General features: G+C 40.5%; 1 protein-coding gene across 2 annotated transcripts in view; it reads left to right on the forward strand.

Moving 5' to 3' along the window:
* Positions 1-23,688, forward strand: part of PIK3CB (phosphatidylinositol-4,5-bisphosphate 3-kinase catalytic subunit beta) — a 187,632-nt gene that overhangs the window by 75,139 nt on the left and 88,805 nt on the right. For both annotated transcript variants that reach the window (XM_030816749.1, XM_030816751.1), the window contains 3 exons: positions 3,061-3,286; positions 18,148-18,371; positions 23,035-23,214. In XM_030816749.1, the coding sequence (XP_030672609.1) occupies positions 3,061-3,286; positions 18,148-18,371; positions 23,035-23,214 (630 nt within the window). The remainder of the gene's footprint in view (positions 1-3,060; positions 3,287-18,147; positions 18,372-23,034; positions 23,215-23,688) is intronic.

Raw genomic sequence — 23,688 nt, forward strand, 5'->3', positions numbered from 1 at the left:
AGCTTATGTTAGCTAGTTTGAAATGTTTGTTTGGGTTATTAAAACTGTCAAGATTTTCTTTTGAGTTCGTCTTTGAAATTACTGTCTTTGAGCTTGTCACACTTTTAAAAATGTGATTTTTGGTTCATTTTCTCTTCTCTCCTTTTTCTTCTCTTCCCCTTTTCCTTGACTCTTGGGGGAAGAAAGACTTTCTGCTGTTCACCAGATATTTTTCCCTCAGCAGGCTTGCCTTTTCTGTTGCATTAGTTTTTAAAGTAAATTGATGAGCACCGTTGATTTGTAAAAACCAGCATATACATGAACTTGTTTTTCTAAACTTACTTTCTAATGTTTTTCAAAAAGCTGAACCCAATGTGAATATCAGGAGTTATGGTATTTTTAAGAAAACATATTTATGATATACCTCTGAAAACTCTTGGCTTTGGACAAGCCTTTTAACTCCTTTCTGAGCTTCTTCATTAGAGAGACTGGAATTCTAAAATGGCATGATCCTTAAAGAAAAAAGAAAATACAGAATTGACTTAAGCATCTCATATGCTCATGCATGGTGCACCTATTTTTATAGTCACCAGTGACAAGTATGGATTCCTATGGCTATACTTCACATTAGATTAACCATTTATCTCTTTTTAATTGTAAAATATACATAACCTAAAATTTACTATTTAGACATTTTTAGGTGTGCATTCACAGTGCTGTGCAACCATCACCAGTATCCATTTGCAGCACTTTCCCATCATCCCAAACAGAAACTTCATACCCGTAACTGCCCTTTCCCTCAATTCCTTTTTATTTCTATTCTGTTTTCCGTCTCTACCAGTTTGCGTATTCTTGGTACTTTATATAAGTGGAAACATATAATAAATAGCTATCCTATTGTAGTTGACTTACATAGCATAATGTTTTTAAAGTTCATCCATGTTGTAGCATATATCCTAGTTTCATTCCCTTTTATGGCTGAATAATATTCCATTGTATGTGTATGCCACATTTTGTATATTTATCTGTTGATGAACATTTGGGTTGCTTCCAGCTTTTGGCTATTGTGAATATTATGCTACCCTGAACATTGGTGTATAAATGTCTGTTTGAATTCCTGCTTTCAGTTCTTTTGGGTATATACCTAGAAGTGTGATTGTTGGTTCACAGTGGTAATTCTGTTTTAACTTTTGAGGAACTGCCACACTGTTTTCCACAGTGGCTGCACCATATAATATTGGGACCAGCAGTGTACAAGGGTTCCAGTTTGTCTACATACTGGCCAACACATGCTATTTTCTCCTCGCTCCCTCCCTCCCTCCCTGCCTCCCTCTCTTCCTCCTTCCCTCTCTTTTTTCTTCCCTCCCTCTCTTCCTCCCTCCCTCCCTCTTTTCCTACCTCCCCCTCCTTCCTCTCCCTTCCCTTCCCCTCCCCTCCCTCCCTCCCTCCCTTCTTCCTTCCTTCCTTCCTTCCTTCCTTCCTTCCTCCCTCTTTTCTTATATTATTTTTCCTTTTTTTGTTTGTCTAAGAGATACGATCTTGTTTGCCATATTTTCTCTGTGTGTGTGTGTGTGTGTGTGTGTTTAATAGTATCCATCCTAATGAATGTGAAGTGGTATCTCATTGTGGTTTTTTTTTGTTTTGTTTTTTGTTTTGTTTTTTTGAGACGGAGTCTCGCTCTGTCACCAGGCTGGAGTGCAGTGTCATGATCTCGGCTCACTGCAACCTCCGCCTCCCAGGTTCAAGTGATTCTCCTGCTTCAGCATCCTGAGTAGCTGGGACTATAGGTGCACACCACCATGCCCAGCTAATTTTTGTATTTTTAGTAGAGACGGGATTTCACCATGTTGGCCAGGATGGTCTTGATCTCTTGACCTCATGATCTGCCCACCATGGCCTCCCAAAGTGCTGGGATTACAGGCATGAGCCACTGCACCTAGCCTCATTGTGGTTTTTATGTGCATTTCCCTCATGACTAATGATGCTGAGCATCTTTTTATGTGCTTATTGGTCATTTGTATGTTTTTTGGAGAATTATCTTTTCTAGACCTGTACTGATTTTTAAACTTTTTTGTTATTGAGTTGTAGGAATTCTTTATATATTCCGGATATTAATATCTTGTCAGATATATATGATTTGCAAATATTACCTCCCATTTCGTTGGTTGCCTTTTCATTCTCTTGATAATGTCTTTTGCTGTACAGAAGTTTTAAGTTTTGGTGAAGTTCAGTTTACCTTTTTTTCTTAATTTTACTATTTTGAGCCTTTAGAATGAAAAGTTTACCTATCATCATTATTATTATTGTTGCTTGTACTTTCTCCTGTATGTTTTATGTAACTGAATCTGAGCTGAGGATTGGCCACAATTTTTACTTCAGGTCTGTTAGTTTCAGCTCTTAGCTTTTGTACTGGCTGTTGACAAAATATGCAATCCCTCTTTGTTTTCGTGTGGTGAACTTCTTTTATATTATCTCATCCAGGAGACATGGAAAGAGATGTTGAGAGATTGACTATGATCATTCTGATAGGACAGTGTTAGTAAGGATACCCCTGATAAAAGAATGCAGGACAAAAATAATTTAAATATTGTATTGAGGTGGTGGTGCATACTTTAAATTAAAAGTTTTTTTTTTATCACTCCTGATCAGTGGTTTCTGCTTACAGGAAAGTGAAATATGAAAATTTTCACTGAGTCTTACTTGTCATAGATAATTTGCTTTTAGTAATTTCATTTATAATGCATTTTTTGTGCACTATGCCATTATATTACCCTACAAACATGGGATAATACCATATGTACTCTCTTATAATTTGCTGTTTTAAGAAAACTTAAATATTTTGTATGGTTTTCCATTTCAGAATGAATTTATATTTTTTTCTATTTTTCTGAATATATTTCTATTATTTTCACAGTTCTGTAATATTCTATAGTTCATTTAACCAATCTTTTATTGCTAAACATTTGATTTGTTCATAGTTTTTTATTTTTACAAACAGTGCTGCAGTGAGCATCCTTATATCTTTGTACACTTGAGCAAGTGTTTCCATTCCAGAAAATGTCTTATTATTTTTCCTCATAGATGTTATGGAAGCAAGTTCACAATTACCCAATGTTCAACCTCCTTATGGATATTGACTCCTATATGTTTGCATGTGTGAACCAGACTGCTGTATATGAGGAGCTTGAAGATGAGACACGAAGACTCTGTGATGTCAGACCTTTTCTTCCAGTTCTCAAATTAGTGACAAGAAGTTGTGACCCAGGGGAAAAATTAGACTCAAAAATTGGAGTCCTTATAGGAAAAGGTAATATTAAAAATTCTTAGTACAAATTCTTAATATATCTATTTATATAAACATGTAGTAAGTATATTTAAGACATTGCTTTTCAAAGTGTGGTCCATGGACCACTGCTGATCTGTAAATTGTTGCCAGTTTGAGATAAGGTAAGTATGGAAATTGAGAATAAATGTTTAGAAACCCCTTTAGCAATATGATATTGCCATAGCATCCAAGGGCTTGTGTTTAGTATATGTTTTTGTTGTCTAATGATTTATTATTTATTTAATTTTTAAAAATAGAGACAGGGTCTCGCTATGTTGTCCAGGCTGGTCTCAAACTCCTGGGCTCAAGTGATCCTCCTACCTTGGCCTCCCAAAGTGCTGGGATTACAGGCATGAGCCACTGTGCATGGCTGATTTATTTTTATTTTACAAAAATATTGGTCTTTGATGGATTGGAAAGAAAAAAGTTGTTGCTTTACCTCAGATTGTTTGAGAAGTCCTTGAATAAGAGAGACATTATCCTTTGTTTCTTATGAACTGCTCCTATAGAATGAACATATTTTATACACAGCTCTCTATGCCAACCAAGACTTCAAGCTGTTTGATGTTTCCATAAATAAATTATTGACAAATTTTACTTCTTAACTGAAATGATCTTTAAGTAGAAGTTATTTTGGTAGAGAGTCAGGAAATATCATGTCCACATTATTCCTTGCAAATTTATTTCATGGAAAATTGTGAGTAACACAATCAAGAACATGGAGGAGTCTCTCTTGCTATATAATATTAGGAGTCTCAGGGGCTAATGGTATATCAATATCTTGCTTTAGAGAAGGTACTGACTTGAATTAGGAACTACAAAGGGTTACTGAGGAGGGGACTTTATAGATTAAATATAAAACCAGAAAACCCACTGGAGGTTTATGTATCTGGATTGGGTACCTGTATTGATCAGATTCACTGTTATAGGATATTATAGTACTGAGAGGTAACAGCATGCTGGCAGTCCTCACAGCCCTGGCTCGCTCTCGGTGCCTCCTCTGCCTGGGCTCCCACTTTGGTGGCACTTGAGGAGCCCTTCAGCCCACCGCTGCACTGTGGGAGCGCCTTTCTTGGCTGGCCAAGGTGGGAGCCGGCTCCCTCAGCTTGCAGGGAGTGTGGAGGGAGAGGCGTGACCGGGAACCGGGGCTGCACGCGGCGCTTGCGAGCCAGCTGGAGTTCCGGGTGGGCGTGGGCTTGGCGGGCCCCTCATTCAGAGCAGCCGGCCGGCAGGCAATGAGGGGCTTAGCACCCAGGCCAGCGGCTGCAGAGGGTGTACTGGGTCCCCAGCAGTGCCAGCCCACCGGCGCTGCGCTCGATTTCTCACCAGGCCTTAGCTGTCTTCCCATGGGGCAGGGCTCGGGACCTGCAGCCTGCCATGCCTGAGCCTCCCACCCCCTCCATGGGCTCCTGTGCGGCCCGAGCCTCCCAGACGAGCCTCACCCCCTGCTCCACGGCGCCCAGTCCCATCGACCACCCAAGGGCTGAGGAGTGCGAGCGCAAGGCACGGGACTGGCAGGCAGCTCCACCTGCAGTCCCGGTGCAGGATCCACTGGGTGAAGCCAGCTGGGCTCCTGAGTCTGGTGGAGATGTGGAGAACCTTTATGTCTAGCTCAGGGATTGTAAATACACCAATCAGCACCCTGTGTCTAGCTCAGGGTCTGTGAATGCACCAGTCAACACTGTATCTAGCTGCTCTGGTGGGGCCCTGGAGAACCTTTATGTCTAGCTCAAGGATTGTAAATACACCAATCGGCACTCTGTACCTAGCTCAAGGTTTGCAAACACACCAGTCAGCACCCTGTGTCTAGCTCAGGGTTTGTGACTGCACCCATGGACACTCTGTATCTAGCTGCTCTGGTGGGGCCTTGGAGAACCTTTATGTCTAGCTCAAGGATTGTAAATACACCAATCGGCACTCTGTATCTAGCTCAAGGTTTGTAAACACACCATTCAGCACCGTGTCTAGCTCAGGGTTTGTGAGTGCACCAATCGACACTCTGTATCTAGCTGCTCTGGTGGGGCCTTGGAGAACCTTTGTGTCCATACTCTGTATCTAACTGATCTGATGGGGACGTGGAGAACCTTTATGTCTAGCTCAGGGATTGTAAATGCACCAATCAGTGCCCTGTCAAAACAGACCACTGGGCTCTACCAATCAGCAGGACATGGGTGGGGCCAGATAAGAGAATAAAAGCAGGCTGCCCGAGCCAGCAGTGGCAACCCGCTGGGGTCCCCTTCCACACTGTGGAAGCTTTGTTCTTTCGCTGTTTGCAATAAATCTTGCTACTGCTCACTCTTCGGGTCCATGCTGCTTTTTTTTTTTTTTTTTTTTTGAGACGGAGTCTCACTCTGTTGCCCAGGCTGGAGTGCAGTGGCGCAATCTCGGCTCACTGCAAGCTCCGCCTCCCGGGTTCACGCCATTCTCCTGCCTCAACCTCTCCGAGTAGCTGGGACTACAGGCGCCCGCTACCACGCCCAGCTAATTTTTTGTATTTTTAGTAGAGACGGGGTTTCACCGTAGTCTCGATCTCCTGACCTCGTGATCCGCCCGCCTCGGCCTCCCAAAGTGCTAGGATTACAAGCGTGAGCCACCGCGCCCGGCCTCATGCTGCTTTTATGAGCTGTAACACTCACCACGAAGGTCTGCAGCTTCACTTCTGAAGCCAGCGAGACCACAAGCCCACCAGGAGGAACGAACAACCCCAGATGCGCTGCCTTAAGAGCTGTAACACTCACCGCGAAGGTCTGCAGCTTCACTCCTGAGCCAGCGAGACCACAAACCCACCAGAAGGAAGAAACTCCGAACACATCCGAACACCAGAAGGAACGAACAACTCCAGACGCGCCACCTTAAGAGCTGTTAACACTCACCGCGAGGGTTGGCGGCTTCACCCTTGAAGTCAGTGAGACCAAGAACCCACCAATTCCGGACACAGTACCATCCCCTTTAAAATACTATTCTTTGATCTTAACCTATAATAATTCAGGCTAGCTAATGATTATACTGTGGGACTACTCCCTCTGAGTGCATTAGAATAGAACCTTGTTAGTTTACTAAGTGATACTCTGATATTTAAAAATATTTGATTACTTCAGAGGATGGCTAGTTTATTTTTGGCAATAAATTTTTCCCAGTTAACAAGTTTATAGTTATGTATTATAAAAATTTTTTCTTATATATTAGTGACATCTAATTAGAAAGCATTATTAGAAAGCATTCCTTTCTATTTTCTAGAGCTGCAAAGGTGTGTTTTGTTTTGTTTGCTTTTTATTTCTGTTTTTGTTTTTTGGTGACAAGGTCTCGCCCTGTTGCCCAGGCTAGAGTGCAGTGGTGCGATCATGGCTCACTTCAGCCTTGACTCCACCCTCAATCTCAAGGGATCCTCCCATCTCAGCGTCCTAAGTGCTGGGACTACATACAAATGCAAGCCACCATGCCTGGCTAATTTTTGTATTTTTATTATAGTAGAGACAGGATGTTGCCCAGGCTAGTCTCAAACTCCTGGACTTGAGCTGTCTGCCTGCCTCAGCCTTCAGAGCCACAGCACCTGGCCCAAAGATTTTTATAGAATTCAAATTTTTATCCATTATAAAAAGTTTTCCCTTTGTTCTCATGCCCATAAAAAGTTGAAGAATATATGGAAGAGGAGAAAGAAAGAAAAAAATTACTTATAGTCTTATCATCCAGGACAAGTATATCGACCGACAATATTTTGATATATTTCTTTTAAATAAATTATATGTATTTCAAGGCCGTTATTTGTTTTTGTTTCTGTGGATTAAAATACTTAGCTTTTCTGTATTTTCATGCTAATGTAAGAAAGCAAACCAGAACCACATTGATTTTTAGGGAAGCTAAAATATTTGTTAATCCAAAAAGTACCACAGTTCTTTTTGATTTTTTTTTTTTTTTTTTTTTAAATAGGGTCTCTCTCTGTCACCTAGGCTGGAGTGCGGTGGTGCGATCTCAGCTCACTGCAGCCCCAACCTTCCAGGCTTAAGTGATCCTCCTACCTCGGCCTCCCAAGTAGCTGAGACCACAGGCATATGCCACCATGCCCATGTAGATTTTAGCATGTTGCCCAGGCTGATATCAAACTCCTAAGCTCAAGTGATCCACCTGCCTTTGCCTCCCAGAGTGCTAGGATTATAGGTGTGAGCCATTGTGCTGGCCTTTTTATTTTTATTTTTATTTATTTATTTATTTATTTGATACAGAGTCTCACTCGGTTGCCCAGGCTGGAGTGCAGTGGTGTAATCTTGACTCACTGCAACCTCTGCCTCCCAGGTTCAAGAGATTGTCCTGCCTCAGCCTTCTGAGTTGCTGGGATTACAGGCACCTGCCATCATGCCCGGATAATTTTTATATTTTTACTAGAGACAGGGTTTCACCATATTGGACAGGCTGGTCTCAAACTCCTGACCTCAGGTGATCCTCCCACCTTGACCTCCCAAAGTGCTGGGATTACAGGTGTGTTTTTGTTTTTATTTTTAAATTGAGACAGGGTCTTGCTCTGTCACCCAGGCTGGAGTGCAGTGGTGCAACCACTGGTCACTGCAGCCTCAGCCTCCCAGGGTCAAGCGATCCTCCCACCTCCGCTTCCTGAGTAGCTGAGTGCAAGCCACCAAGTCTGGCTAATTTTTTCTTTTTTTTTTGTAGAGATGGAATCTTACCGTGTTACCCAAGATGTGGGCCAAGTTTCTTCAAGGCATTGATATCTGTCTGAAATTTATCTCCTTCCCAACACTTACCAAAACATGGATTCATTGGCCACCATTACCTCTTCCTATGCCTGCCAGATGTGGCAAATAAAAATATTGAAGATTGAAATATTACATATGCTGTGCTTATGCTAAAAATATATTCATTGTTTATCTAAAATTCAAATTGAATTGCGCATACTGTTTTTTTTTAACCTGGCAACCTTACCTTTTATCCTACCATAGCATAGGGGTATGATCTATATTATATTAGACTTTAATGCATTTACTTTTTTTTTTTTTTTTTTGAGACAGGGTCTCACTCTGTCACCCAGGCAGGAGTGTAGTGGCGCCTTCTTGGCTCACTGCAACCTCCGCCTCCCAGGTTCAAACAATTCTCCCACCTTGGCTTCCCAAGTAGCTGAGACTACAGGCATGCACCACCACGCCCGCCTAATTTTTGTATTCTTTGGCATTTTGATTATATACACAAATTTAAATGTTAACATTTATTTAAGAAATTGAGTAAGTTGAGTATTTAAGAATGAATTTTCACTTTTAATACTTGAGAAGTCAAGTCAATTTTTGCAGTTGCTGATTTGTCTGTGATGACCAGGGCTTGATGAGGCCATGCCTCCTGGGAAAACAATAAACAATTATTTCAGTTTAACTTTAGGAACAAGGTTGCCACCTCCTCTCTCCAAAGAAAACAATAGAACCTTTAGAGACCTAATTGCCCTGACTAGGCTAAAAATACCTTTTCCTGAAAGATGATGTGGCTAATCTTTTTTTTTCTGTGTTTATTCCAAATAATTATTTACAGAGCTGTTGTTTGAGTTCTGTTTGTTCTCTGTAGTAAGGTGTGTGCCACCCCTATATTAATTTCTCCAAACACTCAGTAAAATAATCGTAATCAGGGGATTTTGTTAGCATTCTGGAAAACATATTTGTAAACTCCCTTATTTCTCTTGACCTATCTAAACCTGTGGTATACCTTAAGTGAGGGAAATAGCTAGTCTGTAGGATTTTTTTTTTCTTTCTTATACACAGAGTCTCACTTTGTTGCCCAGGCTGGAGTGCAGTGGCATGATCTTGGCTCACTGCATCCTCTGCCTCCTGGGTTCAAGTGATTCTCGTGCCTGAGCCTCCTAAGTAGCTGGGATTACAGGATTGCACCACTACACCCAGCTAATTTTTATATTTTTTGTAGAGATGGGGTTTTGCCACGTTGGCTAGGCTGGTCTCGAACTCCTGACCTCAAGCAATCTGCCTGCCTTAAGCCTTCCAAAGTGCTGGGATTACAGGTGTGAGCCACCATGCCCGACCTAGTCTGTAGGATTTTAACACCCTCTTTAGTATGAATAAATTGTTCACTCAGTACTTTTTTAATATAAAAATTATATTTGACTGTAAATTTTACAGTAGTCAAGGAAAATTTAAGCTTTGCTGTTAGATTCTCTTACGAGAAGGTATGTAAGGTATTAACTAGGTTTAAAATTAAATTACTTAGCTTAAAGTGTTCGTATTTTTGGTAAAATTTCTATTTTTTTTTTGAGACGGAGTCTCACTGTATCGCCCAGGCTGGAGTGCAGTGGTGCCATCTCGGCTCACTGCAAGATTCGCCTCCTGGGTTCACACCATTCTCCTGCCTCAGCCTCCCGAGTAGCTGGGACTACAGGCACCTGCCACCATGCCTGGCTAATTTTTTATATTTCAAGTAGGGATGGGGTTTCACTGTGTTAGCCAGGATGGTCTCAATCTCCTGACCTCGTGATCCGCCCGCCTCGGCCTCCCAAAGTGCTAGGATTACAGGTGTGAGCCGCCGCGCCCAGCCTAAAATTTCTATATTTAAGAGGTATTTATGGTGGTTCCCAAATTTAGGTTGTATCAGTTTCTTAAAATGAATATGCTCAGAGATTGGGATTCAGTGCGTCTGGAATAAATGAAAGCTGTATTTTTTTATGTGATTCTAACAGTTACATGAACAGAGTCCCTTATTCATAATATATTGAAAAACATTACCAAAACATTAGTGATTGCAGTTCAGTAGTATTGAGTGTTTATACTCGAAATTTTACCAGTGACTGTGGGTGATATGGTCTTTGCTTAGACCTCACAATCCAGTGGGAAGTGAGGATCAGTAAACACAATTTTATTGCAATATATTAACTGCTATACTATGTCAGAAAGGGTCACCTTCAAATACTGTGTGATCTCACTTAAATGTGGAATCTGAAAAAGTTGAACTCAAAGTAAACAGTAGAATGGTAGTTACCAGAGCCAGCTGAGGGCAGATAAAGGGGTGTATTCGGCTGGGAAAGGGGAGACATTGGTCACTGGATACAAAGTTTCAGTTAGCAGGAATAAGTTCTGGTGTTCTATTGCAGGGGTTCTCCTCTGCTCCCTGTTCCTGGTTAGGAACCAGGCCGCACAGCAGGAGGTGAGCAGCGGGTTGGGTGAGCATTACCACCTGAACTTCGCCTCCTGTCAGATCAGTGGTAGCATTAGATTCTCATAGGAGCTTGAATGCAAAGAATCCTATTGTGAACTGCACGTGTGAGGGATCTAGGTTGTGTGATCCTAATGAGAGAGAATCTAATGCCTGATGATCTGAGATGGAACAGTTTCATCCCAAAACCACCCCCACCCCCATTCTATTGCATAGCACCGTGACTATAGTTAGTAATAATGTATTGTATATTTCAAAATATTTTTGAATTTTTAAATATTCTCTTCACAAAGAAATAATAAATATTTGAGGTAATAGATATGCTAATTAGCCAGATTTGATCATTCCACAATGTATACATGTTTCAAAACATCACATTGGCCGAGCATGGGGGCTTATTCCTATAATCCCAGTACTTTGGGAGGATGAGGTGGGTGGATCACTTGAGCCCAGGATTTGGAGACCAGTCTGGGCAACATAGCAAAACCGCATCTCTACAAAAAATACAAAAAATTACCCAGGCATGGTGGTGTGTGCCTGTAGTCCCAGCTACTTGAGAGGCTGTGGTGGGAGGATCACTTGGCTTGAGCCCAGAGGCTGAGGCTCCAGTGAGCCCTGATCATGCCACTGCACTCCAGCCTGGGCGACAGAGTGAGACCCTGTCTCAAACAAACCAAAAAACTCTATCACATTGTACCTCATAAATACATGCAATTATTATTTGCCAGTTAATGAAAAAACAAGACTTATGAAAAGGAAAGTCACCTTAAATCAATTAGGTGAATCAGGGCTGACCTCTTAGAAGATGTATACCTAAACTGAGCCATCAACGCTGATTAGGAATTTGGCAGGTAAAGAGAGGTGGAGAAAGGAAAAAACAAAAAGAAATGGCACATGTGAAGAATGGCCTATTCAAGGAAAAGAAATTGATTGTGGGTGGTGTAGGGGGACAGACAGGACAACTAGGAAAGACTAGAGAGGCAGCCATCTGCAGAGCATACAGTGCCTTCCAGGCCATGTAAAAAGTAGAGCTTTACTACTAAGAACACTTGGGAAGCTATTGAAGAAATATAGGTAGGGGAGTAACGTGATGAATTTGCATTTTAGAAAGATTATTTAGGTTGTAGAATGAAGAGTGGATTGGAGGGATTAAGAATTTGAGTAGAGAAATTAGTGAAAAAATGTTGTAACCCAAAGGAAGGGTGATGATGGCCAGGATTAAGCTAATGGTTACAGGAATTGAGAGAAGTGGACAGAGTTGAGAGACATTTAGAAGGTGGGTTAAACATGATTTGTAGCAGATTAAGGGAATTAAAGCATTTGATTTTTGTTAGATATATATATTATTGGGTACTTAGTTCCCTTTCCTCACCTGTAATACCTATTGCCTGTGAATAGAATGAATATTAACTGCACTAAAATGCTTCAGCCATTCCACCCAAATTACAGTTCATTCATAGCTAATTTAGAGTAATGTATTTTATTCCAGATCTAAAACTATCCGGGAAATCATTTTACCTTTGCTGTGTTATACCTTTGCTGTGTTTTATTTTTCTATATTTAATACCACAAAATTGATTCTAGGATATATTTTTGAAATAATTATTGTTTTCAGTGCCTAAAAGTAAAAAGACAATGCAACCCTTACTGACATGCATATGTTCAAATAGTATAGTATAGATTAATTTTATGTAATAAAAAGTAACTTTCCTCACTGTGCATTCCTCCCTAATACTACAAAATACCACTAGCAATAGAGTCATCTCAAGTATCCAAAACAAAAACTTATGCATATTCTGTATTCTTTCTTTTGAATTTGCAGAAAAGGGATTTTACCTGACCCATTCTCTACCTACTTTTAAAAAATATCTGGTGCCCTTAAAAACACAAAGATTGATTGTATTTTTATCTCCTGCACCACTGTATAATGATATATGGATGTATCTTTATTTAACCAGTCCTGAATGATGGCCTTTAGATTACATTTTAATTATTATAAACAAAACTGCAGCAAATATTCATATATTGATAGTATATCCATAGGTTTGTAGAAATAAACAAAGACCACTCAGATGAGAACAGAGACTATTTATGCACAGGTTGCTATAGTAAAAGAACTTGAGTTTGGCAGAGACTCAGAGGCAGGCAGAGGAGTGGGAAAGCTTTGCAGTGAAAAAAAGGGAAGGTTTCAGAGATGCCTGATGGGAAATTATTGACAGCAGGGAGCTGGAGGTGGGCCAACTAGAAGCAAGGCATCTTATATGATTGGTGTTGGGTTAGTATACTTGGCTTTCTTTGTTGGTCCTGAATCTCTCGGGTTGAGATTACGATTGATAAAATTGTGAGGTCTAAGGATGTGTGTGTGTGTGTATGTGTGTGTGTGTGTATGATTTCTAATAAATACTGCAAAATTTCCCTCCAAAAAGTTCATATCAATGTAGTTCCTCACCAAAACTATACTAGAATGCCTTTTTCTCTCTACCCCTTCCAGCAAAGGGTATTATCAAATTTTAAAATGTGTGCCAACCTGATAGGTAAAAATAAATGCACACATAAACATTTATGTATGTTGATTCATTCCTTTAGATTTCTAAAATTATTTACTGGAATAATCATAAGTTTTTGAAAAAGTTGTCATATATAATTGTCTTAATGGCAGAAGTGACTAAAAATTAAGTACAACCCATCCTTCAACAATAGTTTGAACTGTGCAGGGCCACTTATATGTGGATATTTTTTAATACATATATTGAAACTTTTTTTGAGATTTGTGACAATTTGAAAAAACTTGGAGATGAATCACAGCCTAGAAATAGTGAAAAAATTAAAAAGTTAAGTATGTCATTAATGCATGATATGTATGTATCATTTACTACCGTAAAATACACATAAATCTATTATAAAAAGTTAAAATTTCAAAACTTACATACACAGACATTTAGACAACCATACGTGGTGCCATTTGCAGTTGAAAGAAGTGCACACAAATGTAAAGATACAGTATTAAATCATAACTGCATAAAATTAACTGTATTATACTACTGTAATAATTTTGCAGCCACCTCCTGTTGCTATTGTGGTGAGGTTAAGTGTTGTGAGCATATGCTCAGAAATGCCATGTGACTCTAATCATCTCCACTTGAGCAGTTCCTCTGTCTAGTAAATTGCATATTGCAGTAAAAAGGGATCTCTCCCAGTTCTCATGTATTTTTAAAATTGTGTTTACTGGAATACTGCAAACCTTGAATAACACTGTGGGACCCATACAAAATGCCACTTGTGATCCTGGAAGTACTTCTAAGAACAGAGAAAAGTCATAATATTATAAGAAAAAGTTGAATGCAGCTGGGTGCCTAGGCTGAGGCAAGAGGATTGCTTAAGCCCAGGAGTTCTAGGTACTAGTGTGCTGTGATTGTGCCTGCAAATGCCTTATATATATATAAAAAAAGGCTGAATAGCTTGATATGTACTGTAGATGGAGGTCTGCAGCTGTGATTGCCTGCCATTTCGAGATAAATCAATCCAGTGTAAGTACCATTGTGAAAAAACAAATTCATGAAACTGTCGCTGCAGCTATGTCAGCAGGTGCTAAACCTTGCACTTTTTGTGAATCACCTTTTTATCTCAGATTAAAAATGCAGCTTGTATGTGGGTACAGGATTGCTATAAGAAAGGCATACCAATAGACTCTAACCTGATTCAAGAAAAGGCAAAGTTATGTGACAAAGCAATAAGAAAGTGAAGGATCTAGTACAGGAGAATTTTAATGCTAGCAAAGGATGGCTTGAAAATTTTAAATTTTTAATTTTTAATTAATTAATTAATTTATTTTTGAGATGGAGTCTCGCTCTGTTGCCCAGGCTGGAGTGCAGTGGTGCGATCTCGGCTCACTGCAGGCTCCGCCTCCCAGGTTCATGCCATTCTCCTGCCTTAGCCTCCCGAGTAGCTGGGACTACAGGCCCCCGCCACCACGCTCGGCTAATTTTTTTGTATTTTTAGTAGAGACGGTGTTTCACCATGTTAGCCAGGATGGTCTCAAATCTCCTGACCTTGTGATCCGCCCTCCTCGGCCTCCCAAAGTGCTGGGTTTACAGGCGTGAGCCACCGTGCCCGGCCGATTTGACAATTTTAGAAAGGTTTGGCATAAAAAAAGTCAAGGTAACAGAAGAAGTTATTTTTCCTGACCTAGAAATAGCAGATGAGTTCCCAGATGCCATTAAGAAAAATCACTGAGGAGAAAGGATACCTGCCTGAACAGATTTTTGGTGTTTTGTTTTTGAGACAGGATCTCACTCTGTTGCCCAGGCTGTATCCTTGCCCTCCTGGGCTCAAGTGATCCTCCCACCTCAGCCTCCTGAGTAGCTGGGACTACAGGCATGCACCACCATGCCCAGCTAAGTTTTAATTTTTTGTAGAGATGAAGTCTCACTATGTTGCCCAGGCTGGTCTCAAATCCCTGACCTCAAGGAGTCCTCCCACCTCGGCCTCCCAAATGTTGGGATTATAGGTGTGAGCTGCCTTGTCTGGCCCTGAACAAGTTTTTAATGCAGACCAAAGTGCCCAATTCTGGAGAAAAAAAAATGCCATAAGTTCATTTATTAGTAAGGAAGAGAAGTCAGCACCAGGATTTAAGACAGGAAGGCTAACTACTGTTTTGTGCAAATGCAGACTAGTTTGTGATACACTTTATTTATAAAGCTGCTAACCCCCAAACCTCGAAGGGAAAAAGAAACACCAGCTGCCAGTCTTTTGGTTGTACAACAAGAAGACCTGGACAATGAGAACCCTTTTTCTGGATTGGTTCCATCACTGCTTTGTTCTGAAGTCAGGAACTACTTTGCCAGTAGGGGGCTGCCTTTTTTTTTGAGATGGAGTCTTACTTTATCGCCCAGGCTGCAGTGCAGTGGTGCGATCTCGGCCTACTGCAACCTCCGCCTCCTGGGTTCAAGTGATTCTCCTGCCTCAGCCTCCCAAGTAGCTGAGATTACAGGCACACACCACCATGTCTGGCTAATTTTTGTGTTTTTAATAGAGATGGGGTTTCCCCATGTTGGCTAGGCTGGTCTTGAACTCCTGACCTCAAGTGATCCCCCCACCTTGGCCTCCCAAAGTGCTAGGATGACAGGAGGACTATAGGCGTGAGCCACTGTGCCCAGCCTAGGGACTGACTTTTAATATTAGATGATGCCCGTGGCCACCCAGAACCCCCTGAGTTCAACACTGAAAGCATCAAAGTGATCTACTTACCCCCAAACACAATATCTCTAATTTAGCCTATCAGGAGGTCATAAGGACCTTTAAGCCTCATTACTCATGGTACTCTATGGAAGAGAACCTGGATAGAACATCATGAAAGTCTGGGAGTATTACACCACTGAAGATGCCATCGTTCATATAGAAAAAGTTGTGAAAGCTATCAAACCCAAAACAGTAAATTCCTGTTGGAGAAAACTCTGTCCCGATACTGTACATGACTTCACAGGATTGACAACAGAACCAATCAAGGAAATTATGAAATAGATTGTGATATGGCATAAAAGGCAGCAGTGGTGGTGAAGGGTTTCAAGATACAGATCGTGGAAAAATCCAAGAGCTAATAAACACCACACGAGAGGAATTAACAGAAAACAACTTCATGGAGATGAGTGCTTCTGAAGCAGTGCCAGATGATGAGGAAGAAGATGTAGAAGAAACAGTGCCTGAAAACAAATTCACATGCAACAGTCTGACAGAAGGCTTCTGATTATTCAAGAATGCTTTTGACTTCTTTTATAATATGGCCCCTTCTATGATACCAGCACTGAAACTAAAGCAAACAGTGGTAGGATTGGTACTATACAGATAAACATTTTTACAGAAATGAAAAAGCAAAGAAGTCAGAAATTATGAGGTATATCTGTGAAGTTACATACAGTATGCCTGCGTCTGCTGCCTCCCCTTGTACCTCCTTCACTCTTTTGTGTCTGCCACCCCTGAGACAGCAAGACTAACCTCTCCCCCTCCTCCTCAGCCTACTCAATGTGAAGATGATGAGTTATGAAGACATTTATGGTGATCCACTTCCTTTTTTTTTTTTTTTTTTTAATGGAGTCCCGCTCTGTCGCCCAGGCTGGAGTGCAGTGACACAATCTCGGCTTACTGCAAGCTCCACCTCCCGGGTTCACGCCATTCTTCTGCCTCAGCCTCCCGAGTAGCTGGGATTACAGGCACCCGCCACCACGCCTGGCTAATGTTTTTTGTATTTTTAGTAGAGATGGGGTTTCTCCATGTTGGTCAGGCTGGTCTCGAACTCCTGACCTCAGGTGATCCGCCCACCTCAGCCTCCCAAAGTGCTGGGATTACAGGCGTGAGCCACTGCGCCTGGCCAATCCACTTCCTCTTAATAAATAGTAAATATATTTTCTGTTCTTCGTGATTTATTTAATAACTTTTTTTTTTTAATCAGAAGAGAGCTGGAGTAAGTAACATTTTCTTTAGCTTACTTTAGGAATACAGTGTATAACATATATAACATACAAAATAAGTGTTAACTGACTTTATGTTGTTGGTAAGGCTTCTGGTCATAAGTAGGCTATTAGTAGTTAAGTTGTTCGGGAGTCAAAAGTGACATGTGGGCCGGGCATGGTGACTCACACTTGTAATCCCAGCACTTTGTCAGACTGAGGTGGGAGGATTGCTTGAGCCCAGGAGTTCAAGACAACTTGGACCATGTAGCAAGACCTCGTGTCTACTAAAAATTTATGCAGACATAGTGGCATGTGCTTGTGACTGTAATTTCAGCTACTTGGGAGGCTGAGGTGGGAGGATTGCTTGAGCCCAGGAGATGAAGGCTACAGTGAGGCGTAATCACACCACTGCACTCCAGCCTGCGTAACAGCAAGATTTTGTCTCACTGAATGAATGAATGATAGAATGAATGAATGAATGTTATATGTGAATTTTCTCCTCTCTGGGGGGTTGGTGCCCCAGCCACCATGTTGTTTGAGAGTCAACCAAACAATAAAGAACAATTCTGTGTTTATGGGATTTTTGACTAATTAATACAATATATGATAACCATTTAAAAATCACAATGAACTGAAAATTCAGTCTATAAAATTTAAGTATACTAGATTTTCTTTGGTTTGTTTTTGTTTTTTTAAAGACTACGAACAGTTTTAGTTTCACAGCAAAATTGAGAGGAAGATACAGAGATTTTCCATATTCCCTCTTCGTGTCATAGCCATTCCTATAGTATACCAAGTTTTGGTGAAATAATAACTTGATTCTTAGTTTTCTTCTAATATAGTATTGAAACTCTTTTTCAGATTCTTAGTCTTTCTCACATATTTTAAATGTGATTTATTAATACTTGGTTTGTAAATAAAAACTGAATCTTTTATATGTGGCTTTAAAATAGGTATTGTGAATTACTTTGTAAATCTGGTAAGCAAACTACATTTCTTTATGAGGTTTTAAGTTGTATTTTTTTAAAAATATAATTGTATGTTTGTCTTCTGTACATGAGATTTATTGTTTTTTCTGGGTTTTTTGATCTTTCATGGTATTTTCCTCCCTAGTTTCATCTGCTTGATAAAAGCCAAGCATCCAACATCCAAGTTAGTTTTTGTTGAATATACTTTGTATTCTTTCTATATTCTTTTTTATTATTGTTAGCTACTGAAAATGATACCTTTAAAAAATGTGTTTAGGTCTGCATGAATTTGATTCCTTGAAGGATCCTGAAGTAAATGAATTTCGAAGAAAAATGTACAAATTCAGCGAGGAAAAAATCCTGTCACTTGTGGGATTGTCTTGGATGGACTGGCTAAAACAAACATATCCACCAGAGCATGAACCATCCATCCCTGAAAACTTGGAAGACAAACTTTATGGGGGAAAGCTCATTGTAGCTGTTCATTTTGAAAACTGCCAGGTAGGATTATATTTTCTTAAGAAATATTTTGTAATAAATTTCTCATTTTTACCTGAATACAACTCCATTTTTAGAAGTGTCTGTCGCTTGCCTAGCAAACACTATTAGAAAGAACAATTTTAGATTTCAGATAGAAATGTATTTAGGATTATGTATAATAGTCTAAAGTGATATTCTTTGCACGTATCTTTTTTGATGCAGTGGAATGGTGATTTAGAATGGGATTGGCAAACTGAACTGTTTAGTTGGTTTTTACAGTTTTAAAGGGATGTTAAAAAAAAGAAAGAAACTTCAAAGATTTGTAAAGGGATGTTTAAAAGAAGAAGAAAAAAGAATATGCAACAGAGACCACTGTGTTGTACGTTGTTTGCCAAACCTGGTCCTTTACAGAGAAAGTTTGCCAACTGCTGGTCTAGATAGTGTTCCTTATTGGAAATATTTTTTTCTCATGTGATTTTCCCCCCATCGGTAGAAATGAAAGCCTAATCAAAATGGTCTCTTTGTTTCCTATTAAATTTGCATTCTGTGACTATGTGAATTAATTGGTGATATGGAAGTAGGCATTATAATAGAGTTGATATACAGCCCATCCATTTCTGAATGTTCATAGCAATTATACAGACTAGATGATTGTTGTATCAAGTATAGTCGTTCTAGCATCTAGGGTCTGGCATTAGATTAAGGTAGAAACTCAAGGATTTTTTTTTTTTTTTTTTTTTTTTAGACGGAGTCTTGCTCTGTTGCCCAGGCTGGAGTGCAATGGCACCATCTTGACTCCCTGCAACCTCAGCCCCCGAGGCTCAAGCAATTCTCTTGCCACAGCCTCCTGAGTAGCTGGGATTACAGGCGCCTGACACCACACCTGGCTAATTTTTGTATTTTTAGTAGAGATGGGGTTTCACCATGTTGGCCAGGCTAGTCTCAAACTTCTGACCTCAGATGATCCTCCTGCCCCGGCCTCCCAAAGTGCTGGGATTACAAGCCTGAGCTACTGCGCACGGCCAGATGTTTTGTTTTGTTCTTGAATTAACTGTGATAACCATAGCAATGACAACAACCAATTATGCAGGGTAAGTGCTCAATGACTTAACAGTCGTTATTCTGTGTTGAGCACTTATTCTGCATAATTCCTGGTATGGTTTATTTTTCATATATTGTCCAGTTCCCACACCAACCTTACAAAGTGTTGTCTTTCCCCCATCTTACAATGAAGAGACTGAAAGGAAGACAAGTTTAGTGTTTTGTGCCAGTCCTCATAGCTGGTCAGTGGTAGGGCCAGGATTTCATCCAGGTGTCTCTGGTTTTACCCAGCTTTGCCTCCTTTTAGACAACATGTTAATAAGTATTTGTTAGGACAGATGTGAAAAAAAGATTCTACCTTCAGGCATTTTCTCTAAACAAGTAAGTTTATCTAGGGAAAAACACCATTCGTCATTCTGTCCTGAGATACGTTGAGTCTAAAGTTCAATTTAAGTCAAGATTTGAATATCATTAAAATGTCAAGGTCAAATTTACAATACTGTTTAAGGAATTCTCCGTGGTCAAGAGAGGTAGAATAGGGGAATTTACTGTTGAAAGGTGATGAGAATTCAACTTGAAAACACTGGCTTCACCAGGTGAGGTGGCACACAGCCACTTTGGGAGGCTGAACAGGGAGGATCTCTTGAACCCAGGAGTTCAAGACCAGGTTGGGCAACATGGTGAAACCCCATCTGTACAAAAATTACCTGGGCATGGTGGTGCACATCTGTAGTCCCAGCTACCCAGGAGGATGAGGTGGGAGGATTGCTTGATCCCAGAAGGTGGGGTTTCCAGTGAGCCCAGATTGTGCCACCGCACTTCAGCTTGGGCGACAGAGGGATACCCTGTCTCAAAAAAAAAAAAAAAAAAAAAAGGTACAATATTTCATGAAGTCATTGAAAGTGATATTGAACAACTGCTTGAAATATGGGAAAACTATTAGGATATAAGATCATTGGTGTCTTACTGGGAGGTGAGGTCGAGGAGGAAAGAGGAGGCATGTGACTTCTCAAAATGATTCCTAGCATCCTAGCCTGTGTTCTTTGATGTATGTGGCACTGTCTTAGTCTGTTTGGGCTGCTGTAACAGAATACCATAGACTGGGTGGCTTATAAACAACAGAAACTTATTTCTCACAATTCTAGGGTTTTTTGTTTGTTTGTTTTGTTCTGATTTGTTTTGAGATGGAGTTTCACTTTGTCGTCCAGGCTGCAGTACAGTAGCATGAGCTAGGCTCACTGCAACTGCCTCTTTTCGGGTTCAAGGGATTCCCTGACTTAGCTTCCTGAGTAGCAGGGACTATAGACAGGCGCCACCACGCGCTGCTAATTTTTTGTATTTTTAGTAGAGGCGGGGTTTCACTGTGTTCACCAGGCTGGTCTTGAACTCCTGAGCTCAAGTGATCCACCCGCTTTGGCCTCCCAAGGTGCTGGGATTACAGGTGTGAGCCACTGCACCTGGCCTGTTTCTCACAATTCTGGAAGCTGGGAAGTCCAAGATCAAGGCACCAGTTCATTCCGTGTCTTATGAGGATTGCTTCCTGGTGCATACATAACTGTCTTCTTGCTATGTCCTTATGTAGCAGAAGAGGAGAGGAAGCTCTCTGGGGTCTCTTTTATTTTTTTTTTATTTTATTTTTTGAGATGGAGTCTCACTCTGACACCAGGCTGGAGTGCAGTGGCACGATCTCGGCTCACTGCAACCTCCAACTCCCTGGTTCAGGGATTCTCCTGCCTCAGCCTCCCAAGTAGCTGGGACTACAGGCATGCACCACCATGCCCGGCGAATTTTTTATATTTTTAGTAGAGGCAGGGTTTCACCATGTTTGCCAGGCTGGTCTTGAGCTCCTGAGCTTAAGTGATCCGCCCACCTTGGCCTCCCAAGGTGCTGGGATTATAGGTGTGATCCACTGCACCTGGCCTGTTTCTCAGAATTCTGAAAGCTGGGAAGTCCAAGATCAAGGCACCAGTTCATTATGAGGGATTGCTACCTGTCTTCTTGCTATGTCCTTACATGGCAGAAGAGGAGATGAAGCTCTCTGGGGTCTTTTTTATTTATTTTATTTTATTTATTTTTTTGAGTCGGAGTCTCGCTCCGTCGCCAGGCTGGAGTACAGTGACGCAATCTCAGCTCACTACAACCTCCGACTCCCTGGTTCAAGTGATTCTCCTGCCTCAGCCTCCCAAGTAGCTGGGACTACAGGCATGCACCACCATGCCCAGCTAATTTTTGTATTTTTAGTAGAGACAGGGTTTCACCATGTTGGCCAGGCTGGTCATGATCTCCTGACCTCGTGATCTGCCTGCCTCAGCCTCCCAAAGTGCTGGGATTACAGGTGTAAGCCACTGTGCACGGCCTCTGGGGTCTCTTTTATAAGGACACTAATCCCATTCATGAGGGCCTTGCCCTCATGACCTAATCACATCCCAAAGTTTTTACTTCCAAATATCATCACATTAGAGATTAGGTTTCTACATATGAATTGGCCAGGGGAGACACAAACATTCAGTCTGTGGCAGGCACCAACTCATAGAAAATACAGAAGAACAAGTAAAATACTGGAAAAAATAGATGTGAAATACTTAGTAAGTTTAGTTTTTAAAAGTTTGAATCTAAGACATCTTAAATTTGGGGGTGATTTATTTAAATTAAATTAGTGGAAAATATTATGGAATTGATGTCAGGTCAGTATAGAGAATAGCGATAAGTTAGTTGTTCAGAGTAGCAGTTGGTTGCTTTGGGAGATAGCTTCTTATATCTTTAATATATAATCATATAATGGAAAATTACCTTGCTAGATTATGAGAGGATTCAGGTGTTAACTGTATCACTCAGTCTTATGATGAACAGATTTAGTAATGCTATATCGATTCCAAACTATGTCTTCATTTTTAATTGATTAGAATTTCTATATGTTTCTTTTTACATGTTTCTAAAATTGGACATAATTGCTAATTTATGGTTTAATTAGTATAAAGTATGGCTGTCTTCTTACCAGTGAGAAATGTGTAAGTTTTTAAAAATATATATACAAAATATATTATAGCTGCAGTATGTGGCCGGGCATGGTGGCTCATGCCTGTAATCCCAGCACTTTGGGAGGCTGAGGCGGGCGGATCACGAGGTCAGGAGTTTGAGACCAGCCTGGCCAACGTGGTGAAACCCTGTCTCTACTAAAGATACAAAAAATTAGCCGGGCGTGGTGGTGCACGCCTGTAATCCTAGCTCCTCAGGAGGCTGAGACAGGAGAATTGCTTGAACCCAGGAGATGGAGGTTGCAGTGAGCCAAGATCACGCCATTGCGCTCCAGCCTGGGGGACAGTGCGAGACTCCGTCTCAAAAAAAAAAAGATAAGATGTTCATTGGAAAATGCCTAATGGTAACCTTTAGTTAAATATTAATCTTACCTGTGGAAGCTGTGCACTATGAATACAGTAAGATGACTTTCAAATTATCAGAAATCTTTATCTTTCAGTAAACTTGTCTACATTCTAAATATGCGTCCATATAAAATTTGTTAAGGATGTACCTATATAAATATTATGTACATTTGTACATATTATTACATAATGATTGTAATAGTGATTTTTCAGCATAAATATAACATTTACTGCTTTTTCCCCTCATCTCCCTCCTGCTTTAGGATGTGTTTAGCTTTCAAGTGTCTCCTAATATGAATCCTATCAAAGTAAATGAATTGGCAATCCAAAAACGTTTGACTATTCATGGGAAGGAAGATGAAGTTAGCCCCTGTGATTATGTGTTGCAAGTCAGCGGGAGAGTAGAATATGTTTTTGGTGATCATCCGCTAATTCAGTTCCAGGTATGTATATTAACTATCAATTTACCAGAAAAGTCTATGAGTATATATATATATATATATATTTTATTTCTGACTTTAAAAATATGTTCCCACAGTGGAACATTTGGAATATACAGAAAATTATACAGTGTTAAATAGTAAATATTCATAATAGTACTTACCTCTGAGATAATCATTGTTACCCTTTTGGCATGTTTTTGTCACTTTTTTTTGCAGTTATGTATTTTAGCATAATGGTTGTACACACAAATATGCGTATGTATATGTTTGTATTCTGCTTTGCTTTTTTTTGAGACAGAGTGTTGCTCTGTCGCCTAGGCTGGAGTGCAGTGGCATGCAGTCTTGGCTCACTGCAACCTTCATCTCCCAGGTTCAAGCAATTCTTGTGCCTCAGCCACCCGAGTAGCTGGGATTACAGGTGTGCGCCACCATGCCCAGCTTCTTTTTGTATTTTTAGTAGAGATAGCTTTTCAC

Source organism: Nomascus leucogenys, chromosome 8, assembly GCF_006542625.1.
Source record: "Nomascus leucogenys isolate Asia chromosome 8, Asia_NLE_v1, whole genome shotgun sequence".
Classification (NCBI taxonomy): Eukaryota; Metazoa; Chordata; class Mammalia; order Primates; family Hylobatidae; genus Nomascus; species Nomascus leucogenys.